General features: G+C 35.9%; 3 protein-coding genes across 6 annotated transcripts; 2 read left to right on the top strand and 1 right to left on the bottom strand.

Annotated features, from left to right (window-relative positions):
* The first annotated feature begins 17,151 nt into the window (after positions 1–17,151).
* On the top strand, positions 17,152–17,743 carry LOC106383816 (glutathione S-transferase T3-like). The gene is made up of 2 exons (XM_048749656.1): positions 17,152–17,633; positions 17,677–17,743. The coding sequence occupies exons 1-2, from the start codon at positions 17,152–17,154 to the stop codon at positions 17,741–17,743; spliced, it is 549 nt and encodes a 182-aa protein (XP_048605613.1).
* Positions 17,744–17,749: 6 nt separating this feature from the next.
* LOC106383817 lies at positions 17,750–21,096 on the top strand. 4 transcript variants are annotated; one of them, XR_007320995.1, is made up of 2 exons: positions 17,750–18,551; positions 20,192–21,096. XR_007320995.1 is itself a non-coding variant. In XM_022706095.2 (2 exons), exon 2 carries the CDS (start codon positions 19,155–19,157, stop codon positions 19,968–19,970), a length of 816 nt encoding a protein of 271 aa, XP_022561816.2. In that variant the 5' UTR covers positions 17,779–18,551; positions 19,139–19,154; the 3' UTR covers positions 19,971–20,061. The 4 variants fall into 4 exon arrangements, 1 of the variants encoding a protein (XP_022561816.2); XR_007320994.1 differs by having other exon boundaries at positions 20,141–21,096; XR_007320996.1 differs by having other exon boundaries at positions 20,069–20,197.
* A 417-nt stretch (positions 21,097–21,513) lies between these two features.
* LOC111203756 lies at positions 21,514–27,189 on the bottom strand. The gene has a single exon (XM_048751658.1). The coding sequence runs from the start codon at positions 25,940–25,942 to the stop codon at positions 25,301–25,303; it is 642 nt and encodes a 213-aa protein (XP_048607615.1). The 5' UTR covers positions 25,943–27,189; the 3' UTR covers positions 21,514–25,300.
* Between the last annotated feature and the right edge of the window lie 344 nt (positions 27,190–27,533).

The following is a 27,533-nucleotide window of genomic DNA, read 5'->3' as shown; positions in this document are numbered from 1 at the left end:
TTTACTATATGTTTCCAAACTGTTTCACTCTGAGCAAAATTGGTATTCTTGCATTTACGACAGGGACATAACATTTTAAATGTTTCTTGCGTGAGAGATGTATTTCCGGCCTGGTACATGAATGTCTCTGCTCCGTTGAGAAAATCACTTGCCACTCTTCCCACATAATTTTTATGTGCATACATCCAACTCCGAAGCTCATAGATATCTCGAGACATTTTTAACCTTTTTTTTGCATTTGAGAATGAGAGCGAGGAGAGCATATTTACAAGAAAAATTCGATTTTGGTAGGTGGAAATGTTACGACCAATTTACGTCACCATAAACTTTACTACTAATTTACAACTGCATTCCTCGTAATAAGGTCGTTAATTAGATGGAAAATATTTGATGTAAAATAGACGTAATTTACCGATGTGTTTACGACGAAACCAAATGTTGTCGTAATCTAGTCGTATAATTATCACTAACTTACGATGAAGACTTTTCGTAGCAATTCTACGACTAGGTCGTCGTTAAAAAGACGTTACTTTACGACTAATTTACGACAAAAACATTTGGTAGCAAATTTACGCCTACTTTACGACGACATCATACTTCGTCGTAACGTCGACGTAAACATGATATCACATTACGACGACACTATTGTAGTCGTAATTCGTGGTCGTTATGGCCACGTTTTCTTGTAGTGAGCCCTTGAGAACTATCTGTTCTGCAAGCTCTTGAAGTACTCAATGTCTCGAGATGCTCCGCGTTGGCTTAAGAAGCTACCACCAGGATCTCTTACATCCTGGACTGACATAAAGAACGCATTCCTGCGTAATTTATTTGATGAGTCACGAGTTGAGGACTTAAGCAGTAAGATTGCTACATTCACACAGGAGCCTACAAAGTCATTCAAAAGTTCTTGGATCAAATTTAAGTCATATCAGAGAGACTGTCCACACCATGGATTCAATGAAGTGCAGCTCCTTAGCACTTTCTTTAGAGGCATCGCACTGGCATATGATATGGCTGTGGATACATCTAGTGAATGGAAGTTCAACACTAGGAGTCCAGAAGAGGCTGTGAGACTTATTAAGAACTTGACATCTAGCAATATCACCAACATTGATTTTGAGAGGAGAAAATAGGCCACCCTAGGAAAGGAGGAGATGGACGATGTTAACGCTAAGCTGGACAGTGTTCAGAAGCTTCTCAAGAAGCAGGTTAACTTTGCAGAAGATGCAGAAGTTGTAGATCTCAGCAGTGACGGGGATTTCAGAGAAGATGTGAACTTCATTAGTGGTACCGATTTTCAGAATCAGAAGCCTAGAAATCAGAGTGGATACAAAAACTTCTATGTGAATAGATAGAGGAATAACTTCAACCAAAGTTCACAGTACCAGAAATCCTACAGCAACAACTTCAACAACAAGAACAACATAACCTATGGGAATTTTTTCTATCAGAGGGTACCACCACAGACTCGAGAGAACGGGATAGAAGCAATGATTGATCAAGTTCTTGAAGGTCGGCAGAATATGATAGTGAATGTCAATATGAAGATGGATGATGTCTACACTGAGTTGAATACAAAGTTTGAAACTTTGAATGCACATGTGAAGAAGTTGGAGACACAAGTGGTTTAGACATGAGAAGCTGTTAAAGGCAAGAGACCTTCATCAAGGGTAAAGGAGATGAAGCATTGAAGTACCACGTTAATGCCAGAATAGAATATGATTTCTGGCAAGTAGTTAAGGAGGAGAAGCTTCAGGACGGAGATTTCGAAGTTGAAATCTCCATGAGTTTCGAAAGTTCACATTGGTGTCGACCGACGCCAAGAGAAGAACATCGACCGATGGAGTCAGAAGAACACCGATCGATACCTGCTATTCAACATCAATCGACATAATTATGTGCATCATGCGTGACAGTACGAATCATGATCCATGAAGATTTCGCAGCTAATCACCCTCATCCACCCATAGCCTTATGTCTAAATATGATCGACAAAGTGAGACAGTCGCCGATTGACAGAGAGATTCAACCGATGATCGACAGTCACCTTCCAGCATCGATCGACGAGCACCTCTCTGCTACCGAGTGCAACTACCCAAAATCAATGTAGCACGATTGAATGCACTCAAAAACCCATCTCAACCTTCAGAGACATCAACAGACAATATCAGTGAGCAATCTGAAGATGCACCAGAGCCTATTCAAGTTGATCAGGCTATTCTGGGACGAACCTTGAGGAAGAGGAAGGAAAAGGTTCCGAAGCATCTGAAGAGAGGAGCTATGATAGGCCATGTATTTGACCCACTTTTACCCATGGTTTATAAGTGTTTTAACTGCTATTTATTATATCCTAGAGTCTATTTAGTATATTTACAGGTTCATGAGTGAATTGGAGTAAAGTGATGATTTTGGAGCATTTTGGACATAAAAGGAAAAGAGATCCGAGCTGACCATCAAGCACGACCATCAGTCGACATTGAAGAAAAATATTCGATCGATGTTCACATCGTGACATCGATCGATAGCGAGTGCGCATAATTCCGTTTGGTCCAAGCCAACTTAAAGCCCATGACTTCACCAAATTACAAGATTACACCTGACGAGTTTTAACCTAATACTTATAGTATGCCAACATGTTAGAGGCAAAGTGTGCTTTCTTGTTCCCTTGTTTTTCACAGAAAAAGGTTTTAAGGTTTTTCTAGGATTTTAGGAGAGTTGGAGAGAAGATCCAGAGATATTTATGATTGAAACTTCATTGATTCTTACTTTAAACTCATGCAGTTTTATTATCTATTCCTTGTTGTTATGAATTGCTTAGCTATGTCTGAGTAGTTCTATTGTTAGGTTTAGGGTTCAAATAGGTTATGAGGGATTAGTCCCAACTATAGATTGCTATGTTGTGATATTCATCATAAAGATTGTCATTAATGTATGTTTCTAGATTAGCTACGTAGAACTTACCATAGGAGTTGTAGACACAAGTGATAACTTGCATCCAGAGGCGTGCTTGATGTATATTTAAAAAGGCATTTGCCTTAGGCCCCAAATAATTATACAAATTTTCCTTAGGCCCCAAATAATTATACAATTTGAAGGGCCCCAAAATCTTGAAAGTCTAGTATCTCATAGTGGTTTTCTGTCGAGGTTTCTCTGCACTTATGGTCAGTGACCACGTTCAAATCTTTGTGTGACTATAAGTTTTAAACATAAGCTTTTATAGAAAGAAATCCATATTCTAAATAAATATTAGATACAAATCAGTAAAAAGATCTGACTCGCAAATCAAAACGAAATCATGTCAAGTTTAATAGGTTTAAATAATAATGTTTTAGAGGAAACTTTCCGAAAGTACCATAAATCAGAATCTTAATTGATTTAGATATTTTTCTCATCATATTATATCTGTCTTTCACAAAATATTTGATACATCATATTCATATTGCTTTGTTTTCTTTCTCGTGGAACCATCCATCTTTGGTATTTCTTCCTCTTTTTTTTTGTTGATATAAGTATGTTTTGGTTTTGTTTTCATTATTTTCTATCCTATGAAAGCTATATATTACTTATATGTTTACCGATTATTTGAAAGGGCTCCAATTTTTTAAATTGCCTTCAGCCTCTAGATACCTCGTACGGCATTGCTTGCATCTCACCATGAATCCGTCCTAACTGAGCTAGAATTGTTAGAGTAAGGCGAAAGCTGATCTAGGAAGCCTAATGAGCATAATTCAACCCGTGCGTAAAGATTGCCTTAACACTCATCGATCAATATTCCTATAGAATAATCGATCGACAGCGAGACACTTGAATCGATCGATATTCCTCTAGAATCGTCGATCGACACTAAAGTCGTGTCAATAGAAAAACCTAGAAAGCGAACGCTGATCGGCTTGTTGTTTAAGAGCTTGAGCTCTATAATATCATGAATACAACTAATAAGCACCTATAGGATTATAATCATGATTTCCTGAATAGAAACCCTAAGTCTAGCTACTTTATTTAATTGTCTTAAATCCAAATCAATCAACCGAGCAACTACCTTGCTAACAACCTGCTTATTTACATTTTAATCATAATCAACCTAGTTTAATCACCCTGATTAGATATATTAGGTTCCCTAGCTCCTTGTGGATTCAATCCCTAAGTACTACAGCTGAACCTCTTATTTGAGAGAGTAATTCACTCTTTAGGGTAATTTGAGTGAGATCAAGCTAATGATAAGGAGATTGATATTTTCACAAAGAGGATTCTAAGGATTCCAATAGATAAACTGTTTGAGGAGGCTTACTTTACCTACAGGTTGTGGATGTTCTTCAGAGAGACCAAGAAGACTGAAGAAGACATTACAAGAATGTTCCACCAGGTCAGAGAGAAGATGAGATAGAGGATTACACTGAAGAAGAAGAGTGATCCTGAAAACTTCGTAGTCCCATGCTTGATAGGAGGCATTGACTACCCTAGTGCTCTCTGCCACACATGATCTTCAGTTAGCATTCTACCAAAGGTGATGGTAGACCATCTAGGTCTGAAGATAGAGCCTTCAGAGGATTCATTCACTTTTGTGGATTGTTCTCAGAGGAATTCGGGAGGAATCATCAGAAACCTTGAGGTACAGATTGGTAATGCCCTAGTTCCAGTAGACTTCCATGTCCTGGACATCAAGCTCAACTGGAATTCTTTTCTATTACTTGAGAGAACCTTCATGGCTACTGTAGGAGCAGTATGCAACATGCAGACCAACATGTTGCAGACCAACAAGTTGTGCCTGACACTCATAGACCCTACTGTCTACTATGATCCAGTAAGAGTAGTCAAGCAACAGACGGGCTACATGGAGGTTGGAGATGATCCAGGATTCATGGCAGATTGCTACAGCGACCATGGAACTGAAGAGGAAGCGGAGAATGAAAAATCGATCGACACTCAACCTAGAGCATTGATCGACGAGAAGTCTGGAGCGACGGTCGACATAACGTTTGCAGCACTGATTGACAGTGACCCTGCGAATGAGATAGACGACTTCCCAGAAGGATCTATCAACAGTTGGGAGAATGATTACTACCAACCTAGCTTCTCGATTCACACTGCTACACCTTCAGAGAGGAAGCTGAGTGCAATGGAGAATGATGAGTATGATGAGGACTACAAAGAAGAAGCAAACATTGAGTACCATGGCCTTGCCATGGAAGAAGAAGGAGTTCTCAAGCCTTCCCATGAAACCAAGGGGGAAACTTTGATCGACAACAATTACAAAGCATCGATAGACACTCATCACGAAACAGAGTCAGACGCAAGAGCAGAAACCAGTGCAGATTTTGGTTATCTTAGAGCATATGAGTTTGGTATTTTCAAATATTCAGAAGAACAAGCACGTGCCCTGGATGGACGAGCTATACACATCTCTAAAGATGTCGCAGACACTATTGCAAAGGCTATAAGAAATCTTTTCAGTCCGCAAGCAGAAACAGAGGATTAAGCATCGATCGATGGTAACAACCGGCCATCGATCGACGGTCTCTACGAGTTTTGACAGAGCTCTTATGATCACATTGGCAAAAGAAGATTTCACCGGGAAACAAGAGATGAATATGACATTTACAGAGACGAGCATGGACATGCACGAGCTGTAGATGGCAGAATCATTCATGTGTCAAGGGAAGACCTCAGAGAAATTTTGGAAAGAGCTACAATGCATGGTTACGCTCATATCTGTCTACCAGAACATGCAGAGAAGTTCGCCAGAACCATGCCAGTACCAGACACTTACAGCAGAGCAGAGATCGATGACATGGTACGTGGGATCTACAGAGCCCATGAGATGTCACTGGATGATTCCTACAAGAGGCTCGATGATGTCTACTACCCAATCAATGACAGCATTGACAGGCTAACTGCACGCATGGATATGCTGAAAGAGGAGATATACATGATTCAAAGACAAACTGCGATCCAATCAGAAGCATCGATCGACACTAGTCACGTATCTTTGAGAAGAAGGATGGTAACAGTAAAGCTGTTAGAAGACAAAGCTTGATGAGATTAATTTTTTTCAAGACCGGATGAAAGAGAATTTTTCCCAGAGACTGGAGGACATCTCAGAATCAACTCATGCCAGACTTGGAATGCAGCAGCATAATATTAGTAATTTCTTGAAAAGGACACTACAAGAAAACACGCCACATTCCGACGGCCATTCCGACGGACGTCACGTTCGTCGGTTTCTTCGGACGAAATTCCGACGAAATTAATTTCGTCAGAAAATATCCGACAAAATTCCGACGGACATTTTGACCGTTAAGAACTCAGACGACTTACCGACGAAAATATTCCGACGCCCATATTGACTGTTCGGATTCCGACAAAATTCCGACGGAGGAATTTGACCGTTATAGAAATCCGATGCATTTCCGACGAAATTCCAACTGATATTTTTTTGACCGTTCGGATTCCTACGAAATTCCGACGGACATTTTTTGACCATTCGGATTCCGACAGAATTCCGACGAAATATTTGACCGTTTAACAATTCCGACGAATTTCCGACGAATTTTGTTATGTTTGTCGGAATTCGGTCGGAAATCTGTCGGAGTGTCGCATGAACTTTTCCTAAAAATGAGACCTCCCCACACCACATTTCCCCCGTTCATTATTTTTTCTCTTTTTGCTCTCTACAAATCCGAAAAAATAATCATGTCTTATGGAAATTATCATCGATCGTGGATGGATAAACCACATTTGGATCCAAACACCAATTTGCTTACGGAGGAATACATGGCAGGTATTGGCGAATTCATGGCGCTTGTTCAACGACAACCGGAAGCAAATACTGGTATGTTACGATGTCCATGCTCCTCCTGCAATAATAATAAGGTTATAAGGGAATGGGATGTTTGGACTCATTTATATATGAGAGGCTTTACACAGAGTTATAAGGTTTGGTATCTACATGGAGAAACTGGTTATGAATATGGTAGTACTAGCGAACCTCAGCCTGTGGTTAGATTAGAAGAACCAAGGACGAAAGTAGATTACGGTGTAGGTACTGAGCAAATGGTAAATGATCATTATAGAGGGGAAGAACCCAATGCAGAATCTAGGAGATTTTTTGACATGTTGGATGCAGGAAAACAACCTTTGTACAAAGGTTGTCGAGATGGTCATTCACCCTTATCATCTGCAACTAGATTATAATTTGGCTGAAGAATGCGTGGATGCGATTGCTGATTTCGTTAAAGGGGTTCTACCAGAGGATAATCTAGCACCGAGTTCATACTACGAAGTTCAGAAACAGGTAGCGGGTATTGATTTACTGTATCAGGTGATAGATGTATGCATCGACAACTGCATGATCTATTGGAGGGCGGATGAGAACCGGGATAGATGCAAATTTTGTGAGAAACCTCGTTATCAGCAAACAAAGAGAAGAGTTCCGGTGCCATTCAAAAGGATGTGGTATTTGCCTTTGACGGAAAGACTGAAGAGGTTATATCAGTCTGAACGCACAACCCAACCAATGAGATGGCATGCAGAGCACTCCACAGATGGTCAGATTAGACATCCTTCAGATGCAAAAGCTTGGAAACAGTTCCAATCAACATATCCAGAATTTTCCCATGAGAGAAGAAATGTCTATCTTGGATTATGTACTGATGGTTTCAGCCCGTTTGGAAAGCATGGAAGACAATATTCTGTATGGCCAGTGATTGTGACACCGTACAACTTACCACCCAATTTGTGCATGCGACGAGAGTTTTTGTTTCTCTCCATTCTCATCCCCGGGCCAGCGCATCCGAAGAGATCACTTGATGTGTTTCTTCAGCCACTGATATATGAGTTGCAACAACTATGGGCGGATGGTGCTGAGACATACGATGTTTTGTGCAAAGAAAACTTTCAGATGCGGGCAGTACTTATGTGGACAATAAGTGATTTTCCAGCATATGAGATGTTATCTGGATGGACAACACATGGGAGACTATCATGTCCACATTGTCAAGATAACACAGATGCTTTCCAGCTAAAACACGGAAGGAAAACGTGTTGGTTTGACTGTCACATAAGATTTCTACCACCCGATCATCCATACCGTAGGAGCAGGACTTTGTTTAGGAAGAACAAGAAGGTGTCTGACAGTCCACCAGAAGAAATTAGTGGGAAAAAATTGTCGGAGCAGTTAAGGGATTTTGGTGCAGATAGGACCAGATAGGACGCCTGACGTTGGTGGACATGAAAATATTTGAATCGATGCTGTTGGAGAACTACACAATTGGCACAAAAAGAGCATTTTTTGGGATCTGCCATATTGAGATGATCATCTGTTGCGGCATAATTTAGATGTCATGCACATTGAGAAGAACTTTTTCGACAATCTGATGAACACAATTCTTAACATCCAAGGTAAAATGAAGGATAATTTGAAGTCAAGACTGGATTTAGTAGATATTTTTGATCGTTCTGAACTTCACGTTGATGAGAACGGTGTGTCTCCCTTTCCCATATACCGGTTGGCTGCAGCTGCAAAGGAGGAGTTCATTGATTGGATTACAGATAAAGTGATATTTCCATATGGTTATGCGTCAAATTTGCGTAACAGCGTTGACAAAAGTGATGGAAAATTTACTGGCTTGAAGATTCATGATTGTCATGTAATGATGCAGCGCCTCCTTCTGTTTTGTTTTTCCGCACTATTGCCACAAAATGTTCATGAAGCAATTGCAAGTATTTTATATTTAATATTTTAATTGGTTATCAATTCAATTAATTTATTAGGTTTTATAGGTACTTATGAATGTTTTTTTTCTTTATATATGTATCCAGGGATAAGCGCTTTCTTCCGTGATTTATGCACTAGATCCGTCACCGCGGATGGTATTAGTAATTTAAAGGATAACATACCCGTGAGCATGTGTAACCTCAAGAAGATATTTCCTCCTTCGTTTTTTGATGTAATGGAACATCTTGCTATTCATCTCGCAAGAGAATTGGAACTTGGTGGTCCTTTACAATACCGATGGATGTATCTTTTTGAGCGTTTTATGCATCATCTGAAGAAGAAGATCAAAAATTTAAGCAAGGTGGAAGGCTCAATAGTCGCACAGGTGATCAATGAGGAAACAACAAACTTTGCTGAAAACTACTTTCCATCAGAAGTGCAGACAAAAAAACGGAGACCTTCTCGGCATGATGACGGAGGGCAAAGGGCAACGTATTATGTTACCGTTCCAAACATGTTCAGGGAAATTGGACGACTTAGTGGAAAACCAAAGAGGCGAAAACTTACTGAGAGGGAACACACTCATTTGCATACATATTTACTCACCAACTGTGAAGATCTTCTACAATATGAGAGGTAAATAATTTTATTTCATTTAAAAGGTCATATTGTTTATTAAATTTTATTTGTAGATTAATTAATGACATCACTTTTGTATAGTATTTATATGGCAGAGCTGCGGTTGACTTACATACACGCCACAGAAGAGGAGCTTCAACAACTCAGACATGAAGGATTCGCCGTTTGGCTTCTTAATTATGTGAGTGTACATGTACAAAAAATTAGTTATATATTTAATGAAATAATTTATCACCGCTATGACCACTGACATGTTTTATTTATAGGTGACTGAAGGTTTGGCTAGAGGGGAAGTGTTCGATGATTGGATACTCGAATTTGTGCGGGGACCAAACTATGTGGTCAAATCATATCCAAAATATACAGCTCGAGGATATGCATTCTCAAGGGAAGGCCATTCAAAGAAAACTTATGATGCTGGTGTTTCGTCTTCATCCGGGGACGATGTGTACTACGGCAACATACAAGATATTTTGGAAATTCAGTATCCCAGTATGGTTGGGTTGCGGTGTACTGTATTCTGTTGTGATTGGTATGACAACACTCCAGATCGAGGGGTGAAAACTGATGCATTTGGTGTTACATCGGTTCATTCACGAAGGAAACTTCAATATTATGATCCTTTCATTCTCGCTTCTCAAGCAGATCAGGTATTCCAATATATTTATTTAAATAATAATGGTTTAATAATATGTATATTTCTCATTTAACATATTACTAATACCTTTAATTTTATTTATTGGTTTGCTACATCAGTTACCCGCAGATTACGTACAAAGACGATCCTTGGATCGTTGTAATGTCAATCAACCCAAGAGGACGAGTTGATGGAAGTTCTGATAGTGATCCAATACAACCGAACTCCACCAGCAACGTGAACCCAGTTGAAGATTTAGAAGATGTTGAACTCGTTGTCGATTTTACGCAGTTTGGAGATGATGCTGTTGTGCACTCGGAGTCAGAGGCTGAAGTTGGAGAGTTTGACGAAGATTCTAAAGATTCTACAGATTCTGAGTGATTTATAGGAGTTATTTTTATAAGATATTGGAGTTTTTAAAAAGGTTTTGGAGTTATATATATATATATATATATATATAAGTTTTTGAAATTTTATAAAAGTCATTGGAGTTTTTTTAATAAGTTGTTGGAGTATTTTAATAAGTTGTTGGAGTTATTTTTAATAAGTTATTGGAGTTTTTAATAAGTTACAAGAGTTTTTAAATAACTTGTTGGACTCCCATTTTAAAAACAAAAAATTAGAATAAAAATGAAGTTCGTCGAAATTTCGTCACAATATTTCCACGAAATTCTGACGGAGTATCATAATTTTGGTGTTTCGATATGGTTTAAAGGTCGTCGGAATTCCGTCGGTAATTTCCGACCGAATTCCAACTAAAGTCTAGATTTCGTCGGAATATCGTCGGAAATTACCGATGGAATTCCGACGAATGTTATTTTAGATTAGCTAAGTTATTATAAATGTATAATTGCATAATTAAAATATCCAAATATGACATATGTAAGTTTATAATATGAAATTAGTTCACATATAAAGGCTTTATAAAGTTTTTCGTATAGCAAAATAATTTATATACGTATCAACGTATTCGTAACATCCTCCAATAACACTTATACTTATGCAAACACATTACGGTATATAAGACTAGATTTTGATTTTGTATAATATAGCGTGTGAAACAATTAAATATTTCAGTTAAACCTCTTGTAAATCATTTACATACTATCAAAAATTTGTATGTGCTCATAAGATTGTTGTTATCAAATCCCCAAATTCATATTTCTCGGATCCGTCGGAATTTCGTCGTAATATTCCCACAAAATTCTGACGGAGTATCATAATTTTGGTGTTTCGATAGGGTTTAAAGGTCGTCGGAGTTCCGTCGGTAATTTCCGACCGAATTCCGACGAAAGTCTAGATTTCGTCGGAATATCGTCGGAAATTACCAACGGAATTCCGACGAATGTTATTTTAGATTTGCTAAGTTATTATAAATGTATAATTGCATAATTAAAATATCCAAATATGACATATGTAAGTTTATAATATGAAATTAGTTCACATATAAAGGCTTTATAAAGTTTTTCGTATAGCAAAATAATTCATATACGTATCAACGTATTCGTAACATCCTCCAATAACACTTATACTTATGCAAACATATTATGGTATATAAGACTAGATTTTGATTTTGTATAATATAGTGTGTGAAACAATTAAATATTTCAGTTAAACCTCATGTAAATCATTTACATACTATCAAAAATTTGTATGTGCTCATAAGATTGTTGTTATCAAATCCCCAAATTCATATTTCTCGGATCCGTCGGAATTCCGTCGAAAGTACCAACACAATTCTGACGAAATTCCGACCGCAGGTACCGACGAAATTCCGACGGACACTACCCCCGACCAATCAAAGAACATGCACAAAGTCAAAGATTTCTCGAGGCTTCCTTTGTCGATATTCACATTTATTCCGACAGAATTCCGACGGAAAAAGAGTGACGGGAAGTTTTCGTCGGAATTTCGTCAGAATATTTCACTTTACCCGGGAAGAATATTCGCGAAATCATTTTATTAACCGCGTAAAAATAAACCGACGGAATTCCGACGGAGTTTATCCGTCGGTTTGTTTTTGATATATAAACCAACCCTTCTTCTTCTCCCTCATTTCGTTCTCTTCTTCCTCATTTTCTCTGCGCCTCTCCCTCCTCTCTCTGTCACAAACCGCCGATTCCGACTCCAACTCCTCCAAATCTCTTCCCCAATCATGTAAGTCTTTGAATCCCTCTTAAGATTATATGTTTTTAGGTTTGGAATGTTAGATTTGTGGATTATAGGTTTTGAATCTAAAGATTTAGGATAGAATTGATAGATTTAGGAGTTATATATTGTTAGATTTGGTTTTAGCTTGTTGTTTATATGTAGATTGAAAATTTTAGATTTGTAGATTTTAGGGTTTATATGTTAAATATTTTTATAAAACGTTTTTATAATTTTTAATATATATAAAACGTTTTAATTTTTAGTAAAGTTATAATTAGATTTTTGGAATTATAATTATATATATATTTTTTATTTTTTTTTGATAACTCTGGTATCTGGGCAGCCACATTCCCAACTATCCCCCCGAAAGGGGTTCAGCGCCCCAACGGAAGGGATGTTAAATCCGTTGTGGCCAAGGCTCGAACCCGGGTGGCGGGCAGTACAGCTGTACCTCCTTTACCACCAAGCTACGAGCGCTTGGTTAATTATATATATTTTTTATATACATAAACGTTTTCTATATTTTAAATATTTTGGTAAAACGTTTTTATAATTATTAATATATATATAAAACGTTTTAATTTTTGGTAAAATTTATATTTATATTTTTAGAATTATAATTATTTATATATATTTTTTATTTACATAAAAACGTTTTGTATATGTGAAATATATTTATAAAACGTTTTTATAATTTTTAATATATATAAAACGTTTTAATTTTTGGTAAAATTTATATTTAGATTTTTAGAATTATAATTATTTATATAAATTTTTTATTAACATAAAAACGTTTTGTATATATGAAATATATTTATAAAACGTTTTTATAATTTTTAATATATATAAAACATTTTAATTATATATTTTTTTAATATACATCAACGTTTTTACAAAGTTATAAACATTTTTATAAAACTTATTATTTTTATGGGATTATAAACATTTAAATGATATAAAAGCATTTTACTACTATTAGTATATATGTTTATATGAACTTGTTACAAAATTAGAAACATTTTTTTAAGTTATATTTAGATTTTAACAATTATAAACATTTATAATATTTTTCATTTTATATATATGACTAATTTTGACGGATTTTATTTTGTAGGTTTGACGGTCCTGATAGACCACCAGCAGCACAGCGTCATCCCGTACCTCAGAAGCGAGTTCATTCAGGGAGTAGTTCCCATGTATCGGAATCATCGCAGGAGCAAAATTTGATTCCTCCTCCTGCAGCTCCACCTCAAGATCCATCTACTCGATATGAGCCTGGTGTCATGCCAGTTGTGACATTGGTTCGACAACCTTGTCGAGATCATCTCAAGGTGGTTCATCATCCCCAACCACGAGGATATACTACGTGGCAGCTTTTCTCTTCTTTTTTTTAATATAATCTTTGTTTTTTTTCCATTTTTTAACTTAATCTTTGATTTTTTTTTAAGGTTCAACAAGTCACACAATGACATTACCGCCTGCATTAATGCAATGATGTATTCCTTGCTCCGAGACCTACAGTGTGATGCCTTCCGAAGAAAAGGAGATATGGTTCCGTAATTTTGCTGTAATCTTTTAATTTTCAAATTTTTTTTTTACTTTTAATTTTTTTATTTATTTATTAATTTCGGTTTTTTGTAGCAACAATTCAATTGGGAGTATGGGCATACCGAAACTGTTTGTCTGGCCTTCCACAAGAAGGTCGCGGAGTCCTATACGAACCAGATCTACGAGTGGAAGAAACTATGGCTCAAGGGCAAGATACCGAAGAATATCAAAACCAAAGTTTGGGAGGACTTGCAGGTGCATTGGGGGAAGCAGGAAACTAAGGAAAAGTCCGCCAGAAATGCAGCCAACCGCAACAGTGATCGTGGCGGGAAAGGTGTTTTTGTCCACAACCTCGGGGCTTGCAGTATGTCTTCTAAGGAGGATCAGCTTGTAAGTTCTATTTATTTAAAATATATATTTTTTAATATTTTTACATATTTATTGATTAACTTTGTGTTTACGTTGAGGCAAATGGCGGTAATCCCGTTGATCATGTTGATGTCATGAGGGAAGCATATACTAACAAGAAGACAAGCGAAATTCAGGATTCTCTCATCAGAGATGTCATAGATTTGGTGCAAACCAAAAAAGCAGAACTCCTAGAACTCTGATGACGATTCTACGGCAGCTTCCACCAACCTTTGCCGACTTCAAATCAACGAAATGGTGGAACAGGTAACTTTTTAATTTTCCTTTCATTATTATTTTAATTTGATTACTAATATTTAATTTTTTTTCTATATAGACGGTTCCAAGGAAGAAAGGACGTCTGGTCGGTTTGGCTCGTCGTGTCCTTCTTCTTCACAAACTCCATACACAGATCCCATGATCATGGAGCAGCTGCAGAACAAGGATGAGCGGATTGAGGCGTTAGAGACGCAGAACGCTACAATTCTTGCGGAATTGGCAGATCAGAAGAAGACCAACAACGAGATCATTGACAAGATGAAGTGTTTGTTCCCAGATGAATTCCAATGAATTTTAGTTTTTTTTTTGTTTAAAAACTTAAAAATCTTTTTTTAATTTATGTATGTTTAATAACTTGAAAATGTTTTTTTTTTTAATTTATGTAAAACGTTTTTGTATAATATTATTTTTAATTTCATTTTTTATTGATTTATAAAAAAAAATTAATTAAATTATTTGAAATAATAAAAAAAAATATTCCGACGAAACTTTCTCCGTCGGAAATTTCCGACAGCAAGTAACGTCGGAATATTCCGACGAACATGATGCGTCGGAAATTTCCGACGAAACAGTCCGTCGGATATTTCCGACGAAACAGTCCGTCGGATATTTCCGACGAAACAGTCCGTCGGATATTTCCGACGAAACGGTCCGTCGGTTATTTCCGACGAAAAAGTCCGTCGGAATTTTCCGAAGGACTCCGACGGATACGGGCTCTCGGAAATTTCGACGGATTCAGGCGTCGTCGAAATATCGGAGTAATATCATCGTCGGAATTTTTTCGGACATTTTTCCGACGACGGCATCTGTCGGAAATATATTCCGACCAATTACCGACGAAACTCTTCCGATGAAAAATGTTATCGCAATATCCGTCGGAATATTGTCTGTCGGTACTTGTCGGAATTTCGTCGGAATTTGTGACGAATTTCTGACGAACTTTTTTTTTCCGACCAGATATTTCCGACGACGGTTTTCGTCGGAATGTCGTCGGAATATGGCCATTCTGATGAAATTCCGATGAATATGGCTGTCGGATTTCGCGTGTTTTCTTGTAGTGGCATGTTAATGAGGTTGATAAGGAGATACTAAAAACCAGTGGACCAGAGGAGTTGAAGACATTAGAGCATGTGCATTGGGGTATTATGCCGGGTTCACGGGCTCGAGTACATAGGCCCATATGATTAAAATGTAATAAAAAATGGGTTTGTTTCGCCGAACCGGGCCTTACGGTTGAACTCGTAAGGGGCGGGTTCAAGCCACGCGTCCTCCTCTCAGTGGCTTCTCCATTCCGCGTCGGCGAGAGAGAAAGAAGGGTCTCCGCGTATATCGATTCATTTCTCTCATCTCCGTAAAAGCTAGGGTTCTTTTCTCTCTGAGGCGATTCTCTATGCGACCGCGCTATCCGGCGGTATTCTCCATCAAATCCACTCCGGTTTCTCTTCTCCACCTCTTAGGTGAGTATTGAGTTGATCGACGGTTCTATTCTCCACCTCCTCTCCATCTTTTTGTGTTAAGGTTTTAAATCGATTTGGGGGTTTTTTGTTTTAGGGTTTCAAATCGATTTGGGGCTTTTAGTTTTACGGTTTTAAATTGATTTGGGGGTTTTATCTTTTACGGTTCTAACCGATTTGGGGATTTTTGTGCGAGGGTTTTAAATCGATTTGGGGCTTTTTTGATTGAGGGTTTTAAATCGTTTTGGGTGTTTGATTGATGGTTCCGTAACTCATATTTTTCCTTTATTATGATCTAATACTTGTATTATTCGCAGATGGATCCGGCAGAGGAGAGAAGGAATTCAAAGAGCCAGAAGGACCACATAAACATGCTATCCTACGTGAGCGATTCAGAGTACGGGATTCCTAGAAGGTGTCCATGTGGTGGGAGAATCATCGATGAGGTTCGCCGGAAGGACGACTACGACACTCTTCCGGGGAAGCGGTTCTTCACCTGCAAGAACTAAGAAGTAAGTAGGAATTTACACAGTTTCCTTATAGATTATGGGTTTATCATTTGAAAACTGTCTGATGATTTGATTATGTTGTAACCAAGGCTGACGGGTTACATTATCGTCAGCCTTGGGTGATAGGTGTGCAGGAGGAGATTGAAAGGTTGACTAAGCGGGTGGAGGAGGCTGAAGAAGTGATGTTGGGGGCGTCGAATCTCGGTAGACAGCTCGATAGACTTGAGGTTTGTTTAAAAAAAAATTCCTGTTATTTACTCGTTTGTTTCTTGCTTGACTAACAATTTTTTTTTTTGTTTACATGTGCAGGAGCAGGTTCAACTCCTCTGTGAGCACGTAGATTTTCTCACCGTGCAGGTTGCAACGCTGGAGAAGGTCTGCTTCGACTGAAAACAGAAGGTAAGAGTCAACCAAACTTTAGATGTAGTTCCTAAATGACTGTTAGCAATTGTTGATTGTTATACATTTATATCGTAAATGTTTAGCTATTGTGGAACTAATGAAACCTTTAAAGATAACTACAACAATAACTAGAACTAGAACCTAGAACTCTAACTACAACTTATAAAAATCTATAATAAATTTTGGTTGTTGGTTGCTGTGTTAAATGGTACTTAGCGTAGTTAATATTTTCTAGTGATTTGATGTGTATTCACTGCTATATGAGAAAAGTTGTGTTAGGTAGACTTTGTTTACTCCATCTTCTGCTGTAGTTAATTGAAAGCAAAACCTAGTTTATAAAACCTAGCAAATCGACAACTAAAAACGCACAAACATTTAATCACCAAACCAAACCTAAACGAGAAACCAAACATGGAACCTTTCCCCTCACACTCTCCCGGGTTTGTGAACCTTTTAGTTTCGCAGAGCAGTCCATCTATAGACTTTGACTCTGCTGAGGCATTAGGTAACTCGCCCGGGTTAGTTAAACCTTTGGAAAGGAGAAAGTGGGGTGTGAAAGAAGATCTTGTGCTCATTAGCGCTTGGTTGAACACGAGCAAGGATCCCATAGTCGCTAATGAGCAGAAGGTAGTGGCCTTTTGGAAGAGAATAGAGCTGTATTTCAACTCAAGCCCTCAGATGATTGGCTCCGTTCCTAGAGAATGGAGCCAATGTAAGAAGAGGTGGGGAAGGGTGAATGCGGAGGTGAGCAGGTTCGTTGGTTGCCATGAAGCAGCTTTGAAGGAGCAGTCGAGCGGGCAAAATGAGAATGATGTCATGAAAGCTGCACATAACTTTTTCTTCAATGACTACAACCTCAAATTCACACTTGAACATTGCTGGAGGGAGCTGAGGTTTGATCAGAAATGGAGGTCACACGTCAAAGATGGTGCAAAGGAGAAGAGGAAGGAACCAGCTCCGGAGGTCGTACCTGACGATGGAGATGTTAGGCCTCCGGGAGTGAAGGCCAGCAAAGCAGGGAAGCGCAGGAAGCACGGGAATGAAGTTGCTTTTGATCGAGTTAAGAGCTTGCTAGCTATGAAAAATATGTATTCCAAACAAAAGATTCTTGATCGTCTCCTCGCCAAAAATGAGGAGACACTTTCTTCTCAAGAGAAGGAACTTAAGACTAAACTAATTGGTGAAATGCTTTGATTTGGTAAGTGTGTTTAACTTGGCTGAATTTTTAAGTAAAGCTTGAACTTGATTCTGCTCTGTTTTCATTTGCAGGTGAGAGAGTGCAGGTCACGGGTTGGAGTTAACGTGTTGGAGCTCAGTAGTTGTTGCAGTGGAGGTCACTTGTTTTTTTTTTTTTTTGTATCATGCTTGTAGTACTAGGTTTCACGTGAGTGTACTATTTTGTATCTTTGTACACTCATTTTAGGTCAATCGGATATGGGTGTATGTAACCACACGGGTTGTATTTTGTACTCCTCACGGGTGTTTGTACCCGAACTAGTAGCTTCATGTCTCCAGTTCTATATAAACAATGTGTTCACTCCATTATCATCACCACTCTATTTCTATTTAAACTTTATTACCATCATGTCTAGTGCTCTCTAATATTGATTATCATCTTACACTTCTATTATTATCATCACGGGTGTTTGTACCCGAGCCATCACCACACTTCTATTTTCATATCTCAACCATCACAACACTTTGCTTATTCACTTTTGAGACATCAACACACTTGCTGAATTCCCAACCATCGAGAACCTCTACAAGTCAACCAAATTTCAAGCTTCAAGCTTCAAGCTTCAAGTCACAAGGTAAGTTCAAGTAAGAAAAAAAAACAGAATCTAGAATTATGGTTATGAAAAAATGACAAAAACAATTTTATAGATTTATGAAAACTTGTAGAGAATTATTTTTTAAAACAAAAAATTCTGCATATATTCTAGTGTAAAATAAAAAGATTATTCAGAAAGTTTTTAAATTATAAACTTAAAAATATAAACTTAAGAAAATATATGGATTAAGTAAAAAAAATTATAAATTTAAAAATATAATCTTAAGAAAATATATGGATTAAGTAAAAAAAATTATGATGTTAAAAAAGGATTAACTAAAATATTATTATTGTAAAGAAAGTAGGGAATATGACAATTAAAAACAATTATAGTAAAAAAAAATATGATGTTAAAAAAGGATTAACTAAAATATTATTATTGTAAAGAAAGTAGGGAATATGACAATTAAAAAGAATTATAGTAAAACAAAATATGATGTTAAAAAAGGATTAACTAAAATATTATTATTGTAAAGAAAGTAGGGAATATGACAATTAAAAAGAATTATAGTAAAAAAAATATTGGATTACGAAAAATAAAAATAATTCCTTGTCTTTTCAATGAAGGATAAGGCAAAAAATAATGTCTTCCTCATCAAGTGATGAAGTTGATGAAGCTTTAGAAGAAATGGTCGACCAAGTTGTTGATAATTACATCGACTCAGTGATTCATGGTCACCCCAACAAGTCCAAAAGACGGGCTTATATCGAAAGAGCTCGGGAACAAGGACACAATCAGCTGTGGAACGATTATTTTAATGATAATCCTACATACCCACCGGAAATGTTTAGGAGGCGTTTTCGACTGAACAAACCATTGTTCCTTCGCATTGTAGAACGTATAAGTAATGAAGTTCCATACTTTCAGCAAAGACGAAGTGCTTGCGGAAGGAACGGGCTATCTCCACTTCAAAAGTGTACGGCAGCTATACGTATGCTGGCATATGGTCAATCGGGAGATACATTTGACGAATATCTCCGACTTGGTGACAGTACAGCACGTTTATGTTTGGCAAATTTCACTGATGCAATAATACAGTTGTTTAGAGATGAATATCTACGAAGCCCTACAGCCGAGGATCTTCAACGATTACTCGATGTTGGAGAGGTACGGGGGTTTCCGGGAATGATAGGCAGCATCGACTGTATGCATTGGGAGTGGAAAAACTGCCCTACGGCTTGGAAAGGTCAGTTCACACGGGGTTCAGGAAAGTCGACAATTGTCTTAGAAGCCGTGGCATCACAAGATCTTTGGATATGGCACGTATTTTTCGGCTTACCAGGTAGACTCAACGATATCAATGTTCTTGATCGGTCACCTATTTTTGATGACATCTTACATGGTCGAGCGCCTAAAGTTAAGTTCAAGGTCAACAACCACACTTATCGTATGTCCTAAAGCCGAGAAATTTGCACAAAAGCAAGAATCCGCCAGAAAAGATGTCGAACGGGCTTTTGGAGTATTACAGTCGAGGTTTGCAACTGTTAAAAACCCAGCTCTACAATGGGACAAGGAAAAGATAGGTAAGATAATGAGAACTTGTGTCATATTGCACAATATGATAGTAGAGAACGAACGACACGGATACGCTCAAATAAATATTTCTGAGTTCGAATCAGGAGAGTCAAGCAGAAGTTCAAAGGTGACAAGCAGAGAAAGTATTCAAGCTGGTGATATGTTAGGCATGCGCAGAGAAGTTCAAGATCAAGAGAAGCATGTTCGTTTGAAAGCTGATTTAATGGAAAATATTTGGCAAAAGTTTGGTGATGAAGATGAATAAGCTTTGTATATTTTTCAATTTCTCAATTTATGTAATCTACTCTTTTAATGTATTGAATAAATAGTTTTCACAAATTTAATAATATTTTTAATATTTTATTAATGTATTCTGAATAATTTGAATTTAAAAAAAAAAATTAAATATTATTATTTTAGTCTTATGAACTTTTTCTTCAGGTTCACCAATGCAAAAAAAGACAAATACAGGTTCATAACTATTCATAGACCCACAAAAAAATATTAAAAAAATCATGTGAATCCCAAGGGGAGGTTCACCAATGCTCATGCTCTTAGAACCTTTGTTGGTACATGGTTTCAGATTGGGAAAGAAGATGTAGACACTTGTTTCCCAACAAGTAGCCAACCTACTTCCAAAGTCAAGCTAAATGACTATAGCAAAGTGTTGAATGGGAGCCAACCCACAATTAGGTAAGTTTCACTTAGTTTTATTTTCAACTAGGGATGTCCTGCCCTACGGACGGGATGAATATTTGAAAATAATTTAAATTATTAGAGTAAATATTTAATGTAAAATTTTATTAATTAAAAATATAAATATTAGTTAAATTTTGTACATGGTTTTTTTTTTTTGAAGATTAAATAAAGCTATGTTGATAATTAGTTATGTTTTTTTTAATGAGGTGGCACTACATCATTTCTTGTTGAGTATTCATGTTATTGTACTCAAAGTTATTATCATATAATAACTTATTTGGTGCATTTTATATTTATTATAGTCGATTATATATATATATATATATAAGTGAGAAGTTATTAATATTGTGTAATTGTGATTGAGATGTAAGACTAAATTGTAGGCTAAAAATCTTAGGGTTTTTAACTTGTTTTAGTTTTTTTTTTCATTTTTGTTATGTTTTTAACTTTTAAAATGTTTATAAGTTATAACTGCTAAATTCCCATTGAAATTTTGTGATTGAAGTTTAAATATTTATAATAAAATACAAATGATTACAAAAACATTCGAAGATATATTTGCATTGGATTTTGAAGACTATATATATATATATATATATATATATATATCTTTTACAGTAAAACATATACCATATAAAACTAACTAATTATTTAAATTTTGATTTTAATAGTTGCATTGTATTTTCAATAAAAATTATGGATTACTAAAAAGAGTATACTATTTGAATTTTTATTAATATATAGTGTTTTTCAACAGAATATGTGAATGATTATTTTTACTTAACAATATTATGGATGTAAAAATTAGTTATTTTGTTTTTTTAATTATTACTATTATGTTTTTGCGTTTGTAATTATGATAGAATAATTTATTGTGTATAGATTTTATTTTATGCGGTTTTGTCACGCACCAGTTGTGTTGATTTATTCGAAATATATTTATTTTATTTGTTGTGTGAATAAGGTAGTACGATATATTCCATGTATATATTAAACTATTGGAACACAGAAAATACATATTAGGGACTCTATATTTGAAACCACTAACTTGACTTATGTCTAAGTTTTAATATGATGGTTTTCATCAGCACGGGAAATGTAAAACTCTAAGATAAGAGAGAGTCGTCTGTTGACGAAATTTAAAATAAAACATAATCAAGATTCTCAAAATATTAGCATTTGTAGCTTTGAAAACGATGTTTTCGTCGAAGCTTAAAACTGTTGGATAACACATTGGATGTTGTTCCTGCGATGAAAGTGATGCAGTCAGTATTTAAAACACCGGATCAGAGATAGCAGACGAACAGAGTTTCTGTATGTCAAATGCCTTGAATATTTATTATAAAGGCTTCCAAATTTTGATCCAAGCAAATATGAACATCTTTTTTTAGTACCTTTTTAAAGGAGACTAACCTATTTTTTTCTTTTAGGGTACATTTTGTGGCCCTATCGTTTATATGATTCGAGTTTTGGTTAACCGGTTTATATGTTACACAAGTATCAGTAGTTTTTGGGTGCGTTCGTTTCATATCTGAAATTGACTATTCAATTATCTGGCCGTCATTTTGTTTTGGCAAGAAGTTATTAATATCTACTAATCAATTTATGCACTTAATCAGCTATAATATCCAAACTTTTCATTAAATCGTTCAATGTGTATATTTTCCTACATGGAATTTTTTTTAAAAAAGCTTATTGTCTACTTGTTTAGTGAATGTGTTAACATGATAACAAATAATAAATAACTGCAGTAAAAATTCCATTATACATAATGAATATTGTAATAATATTCTTTTAGTACCTGTGTTTTTTATAGATCATGTGATACATAATATTTTTTTACACTTTAAACGCTTTTAGTGGAACAGAGGACGCCCTGCATAGTGCTTCCCGTGCATGTCAAGTCAGCTAATACGTGGACCACTCTAGTATTGAAATATAATCTCACCGTTAATGTCCCAAACAAAAAGTGATTTGGCTGTTTAAATAGAAAATGGTAGTCTCTAAATTTGGTCGGTCATATTATACATAAATTCATTTTCGCCTAAATTAAACAAATACAATTTAAACACCTGTATAAAAAAATAACTTATACCGGAGTGCAAATAAACTATATAATTTGAAACAAACTTAAAGTGCCCACATAATTGGGAATATCCAAAACAGAAATAACCTAATACGTGAAACTAAACAAAGATGCATAATCATTATTAAAATTAATATGTCGTGTCGCAACTTCCAAACTCATGTGCAATGAAGTGGACGCGTGTCATCATGCCTGATAGCGGTTGGGGGGATACGTGGAATGACTATTCGATCTGTAAACTGGATTAATTATTAGGCTAAATTTTAAATTGTATTTGGGTTGGATGTGTTTTAATATTACTTCACCATGTAAAAGTCTTTGGGCTTTTCCATAACTGGAAAATGTTGACAAAAAAAAGAAGTTATCTCCCCTCTTTTATCTTATTCCTTCTTTTTCTTCTTCTCTGGTTATTATGTTTCTCACCTCATTTCTTATGTTTCTTATCACTTTTCTGTCAGAATCTATTAAGTACAATCATGGGCTTAATAGATCTATTTTAATCACATTTTGTGTTATTTATTAAGAGAAATGAACTGATGATTTTGTTGGAAGAAAACTTTCATATTTATAATGGAGGATTGACAAAAAGGAATCAATGATGGGATTCATTGAATGTGAGATTGTGTGAGAAGTGGAGAATATGTATTAATGTGAATGTTAATGAAGATGCATGAACCAAGTTAATTTTCGTGACAGTGCTGGATTAAAGAAGTCTATTCTCCAAAAACGATGGCTTCCAACAGACATTGATCGGAATCGTTCGTCATCGGAGAAACCGTTGGATTTCTATTGACAGTTGACTGAACGTGAATTGTTGCACGGCGGCCACTTTCCCTAGGTTTCGTATAATATTTTGTGGAGAAGATGTATTTGAGCCGTAGTAAACACATAAAACCCATTAAACTCAAGAATAAATGAAACACTGAGTTTTGATTGACCGTGACACGTGTTGCCACCACAGACTCCGACTTAATGACATGGAATTTGATTTGGATTGTCTGAGTGAAGGAAACCCTCCTTTATATGTATAGATTTATTATTGATTTTCGTATTTAATTTATTAAAAAGATCCGAGGAGACGATAGCTCAGCCTATCGACCGATGAGACCTGGTCGACATCGATCGGCAATACAACACAAGACCGATGAGACCTGGTCGGCTTCGATCGACAATACTACACCAGATTCGATCGACAAACACTTGATTGTGTTGATCGACAATCAACATCAGCAAGCAGTTATATCGTTCTTCCTTGTTAAATTGTGTACTTTTAATTTATATTCTCACCAAACTTCGACTAGATATACACTGGGGATAGTGTAATTTAACTCTATGGGGAGGTTTACTGATATTTAGTTTATTTATTAATATTATAATCTAACCACTCTCTAGTACCACTCTTTGATTTATTGACTGCAGAGTGTATTAGAGATACCAAAGTGGATCACGTGCCTTACCCACACTTGCTGAGAATGTTTGAAGGAACCAAAGCTGATCTCCAACCTAATTGAGCTTAATTTGCTTGTTTTGGGGCTTGGTATACATTAGATCGGATTCCTTCTGCAAGTCTGGAAGGTAAAAGTCTAGTCTGGAAGGTAAAAGTCTGTATGTTTCTGATTCCCTTCTCTCTCTCTCTTTGGCATCTATAAGTATAAAAGATTGAAACGATTTCCTGCGGTTTATAGGGGTATGACTGTTTCTGATTCCCTTCTCTCTCTTGCAGTTTATTCATATTGTTGCTATGATTTAGGATAGTTCACGGTGAAGCGGATTGCAGCCTACTAATGCGCCAAGATGGAAGCTTGGATTCATTCGAAAGGCAAGTGCCGAGTTCTTTACTCTTAGAACATACTCTTGCAAATTCATCGAGATTGATTTTCTCTCTCGCGATAAGCTGGAGGTTTATTGTTGGATGAATTGCATCCATAGGACAAGGCCCATCCAGTAAACAAATGCCAACCTAATTGAGTTAAAAGCGGTCAAAGAAACATGATGACTTGGAGAAAAAAAAGAAAAAAGTCAACAATAAAAGGAGAAGACCAAAAACGAGATGACACATATACAAACAGATCAATAAATATCTTTCAAAATAACTCACCATCTCACTTGTGTCTTCAACTCGTATCTGCTGATTTCAAATTAAACAAAACTTGAATTAAAAATTGAAGAAAAATAGTGGGTATGAACAATTTAAAAAATAGATTTAGAAAATAATAAGATGGAAGATATTAATGGAATGAAAAAAATCATTGATCATCAGTATTTTGTTTTTGAGCATTTAATACAATGTTGGACCAGGAGTTATATGTTTTACTGGTTCATCATTCAATCCGGTTTTTTTTAACTGTAGTGAAGAAAAGCAGTTAATTGTTTTTTCCTATTAAATTTTTTGAATTGTTTTGGTTCATCAAAATTATATTATCTTTTATCAAGAAACACAAGTTAAGCTATTGATGAGCTTCTCCGAATGATCCAACCATTTCTTCATAACGTAATTTTTCACTTTCTTGTCGTCGCCTCCAAATATATTGCACAATGCCTCAACGTAGTAAGTTGGGAACTTCCCGTTCATTTTCAAGAAGAACATAATAATGCGTGTCTCGTGTCTGCATAACTGGTCTTTCATAACATCGAAATGAGATGTGTGGGAAGGCGAAGGAGAGAGTGATAGAGCAATTTTTCTTCGTATGCAATCTTCCACAGGGCTCTTAGTCTTGGTTACTAGGGTGGTTCTTCTCATGCATGTTAAGCTATTGAGGAGCTTCTTGGAATGATTCAACCATGTCTTAGTAACGTATACCTTCACTTTCTTTTCATCATCTCCAAATATATTGCACAACGCCTGGACGTAGTATGGTGGGAACTCTTTGTTAAGTCTCAAGTAGTACATGATGGCTCGTGCCTCATCTCTGCACAATTCGTCTGACACCTCGAAATTAGATGTTTTTGAAGGAGGAGAGAGTGACCGGGCAATGTTACTTCTTATGCAAGCTTCCGGAGGGCTCTGCTTGGCTAAGGAGATAGCAGAAATGGAGAGAATGACTACGAAGAAGACAATGGAGGTCTTCATTATTGCTTCTAGTTTATCTTTGGTGTTATAAGAGAGAAAAGTGCATGAACATCTATATATATGTTAGAGATTAGTTGAAACTGTAAATTGTCAGTCTTGAAACTTATTTCACATTAACTTCGTGTTCCATCGATTTTAAGTTGATATCAGTTTAATTTCATTTATGAAATTTTCATTAAGCCTGGCTTTGAAGACGTTTCGGTGAATGTCTTGGGTTTTCAACTGCAATTTTCTTGGTCCAATTCTCAAGAAATCCTTATAAGTACTTTACCACATACATTTTTTATACCCAAACCCAAATTTATGTTTATGTCGATTTTGATTTAAGATAGTCTAATACATTTGCAAAGACTCAAATCCGTAGCTAAAGTTAGTAGTATGTCAAACCTTTATAATGTATTTCATACCTGAATTAGTATTTTTTCACTTACAACCAAACCTGTAATAGGCTTCTCATATATGCATCTAAAAAGTGATCATGACAAATATATGCATGCTATTTGTTTACAATACATGTGTGTAATGATTCTTGGTAAAATCTGGAAACGTTTAGTCAGTGCCGTGCCTAGGTGTTGAGGGCCTAATAAACATTTATCACAAATATTCTACAAAACAATATATTTAGTAATAAACATTTATCACAAATATTCTACAAAACAATATATTTAAAATTTATAAATATATAAATGAAGAACCAAACATAAAATTTCTTAAAAATTATATAAGCTATTCAGTTTTCTAAACAAAAGGTAAAAACATATATACAAATATTCAAAATTTATCTAAAACGATTTGTAATAATTAATTAAATATATGTTGATTTAGATAGGCTAAAAGGCAACTTAAAATGTATTATTACAAGATTGCAAATAAAACTACAAGAGCATAAATATGAAACAAATAATTAATTCCTGAAACAAAACTTAAAAAATGAAGACAGAAATATTTTAGGAATAAATATGAAAGTTAAAATCTTAAATTTTATAATAGCATAATATGAAATATATCCAGATAGTGTAAATAAATGAATAGCAACAAAAATATTGCATATATCAAAGTTAATAGGAAAATTTATCTATAAAGTTATAAAAAGTTGAATGAAATAATAAAATAGGGGCCCCAAAATATAGGATGTAAGTTGGGGGCCTAAGGCAATTGCCTTTCTTGTAACATAGTGAGCACGGCTCTGCGTTTAGTGCAACCTGTATTGGCTAAATCCGACCATATATATGAGCACGTCTTCGCAAATTCTAGCTTCATATGCAATATATATATATATATATATATATATATATATATATATATATATATATATATATATATATATATAGTTTGCTAGTTATGTTCTTGTTATTTAAAGGACTAGAGATCAATTCCACCTTTTATTGTGTTTCATGGTATAGACATGGAGATCAGAAACATCATTTCCTCCAGGAGACACAACAAGCGCTTCAGGCCTCTCATGACCCTTTGGTTGAGATAATATTAGCTTACCTATCTTTTGTTGGTGTTTATTTCTTTTGTCCTATCTTGTTTTTATTCTTTTTTGCCAAGATGATGCAGAACTAAGGTCTTTATTTTGTAAAATCTT

Source organism: Brassica napus, chromosome C3 (genome assembly GCF_020379485.1).
Source record: "Brassica napus cultivar Da-Ae chromosome C3, Da-Ae, whole genome shotgun sequence".
In the NCBI taxonomy this organism is placed as follows: domain Eukaryota; kingdom Viridiplantae; phylum Streptophyta; class Magnoliopsida; order Brassicales; family Brassicaceae; genus Brassica; species Brassica napus.
This window is presented reverse-complemented; position numbering and strand designations above follow the sequence as displayed.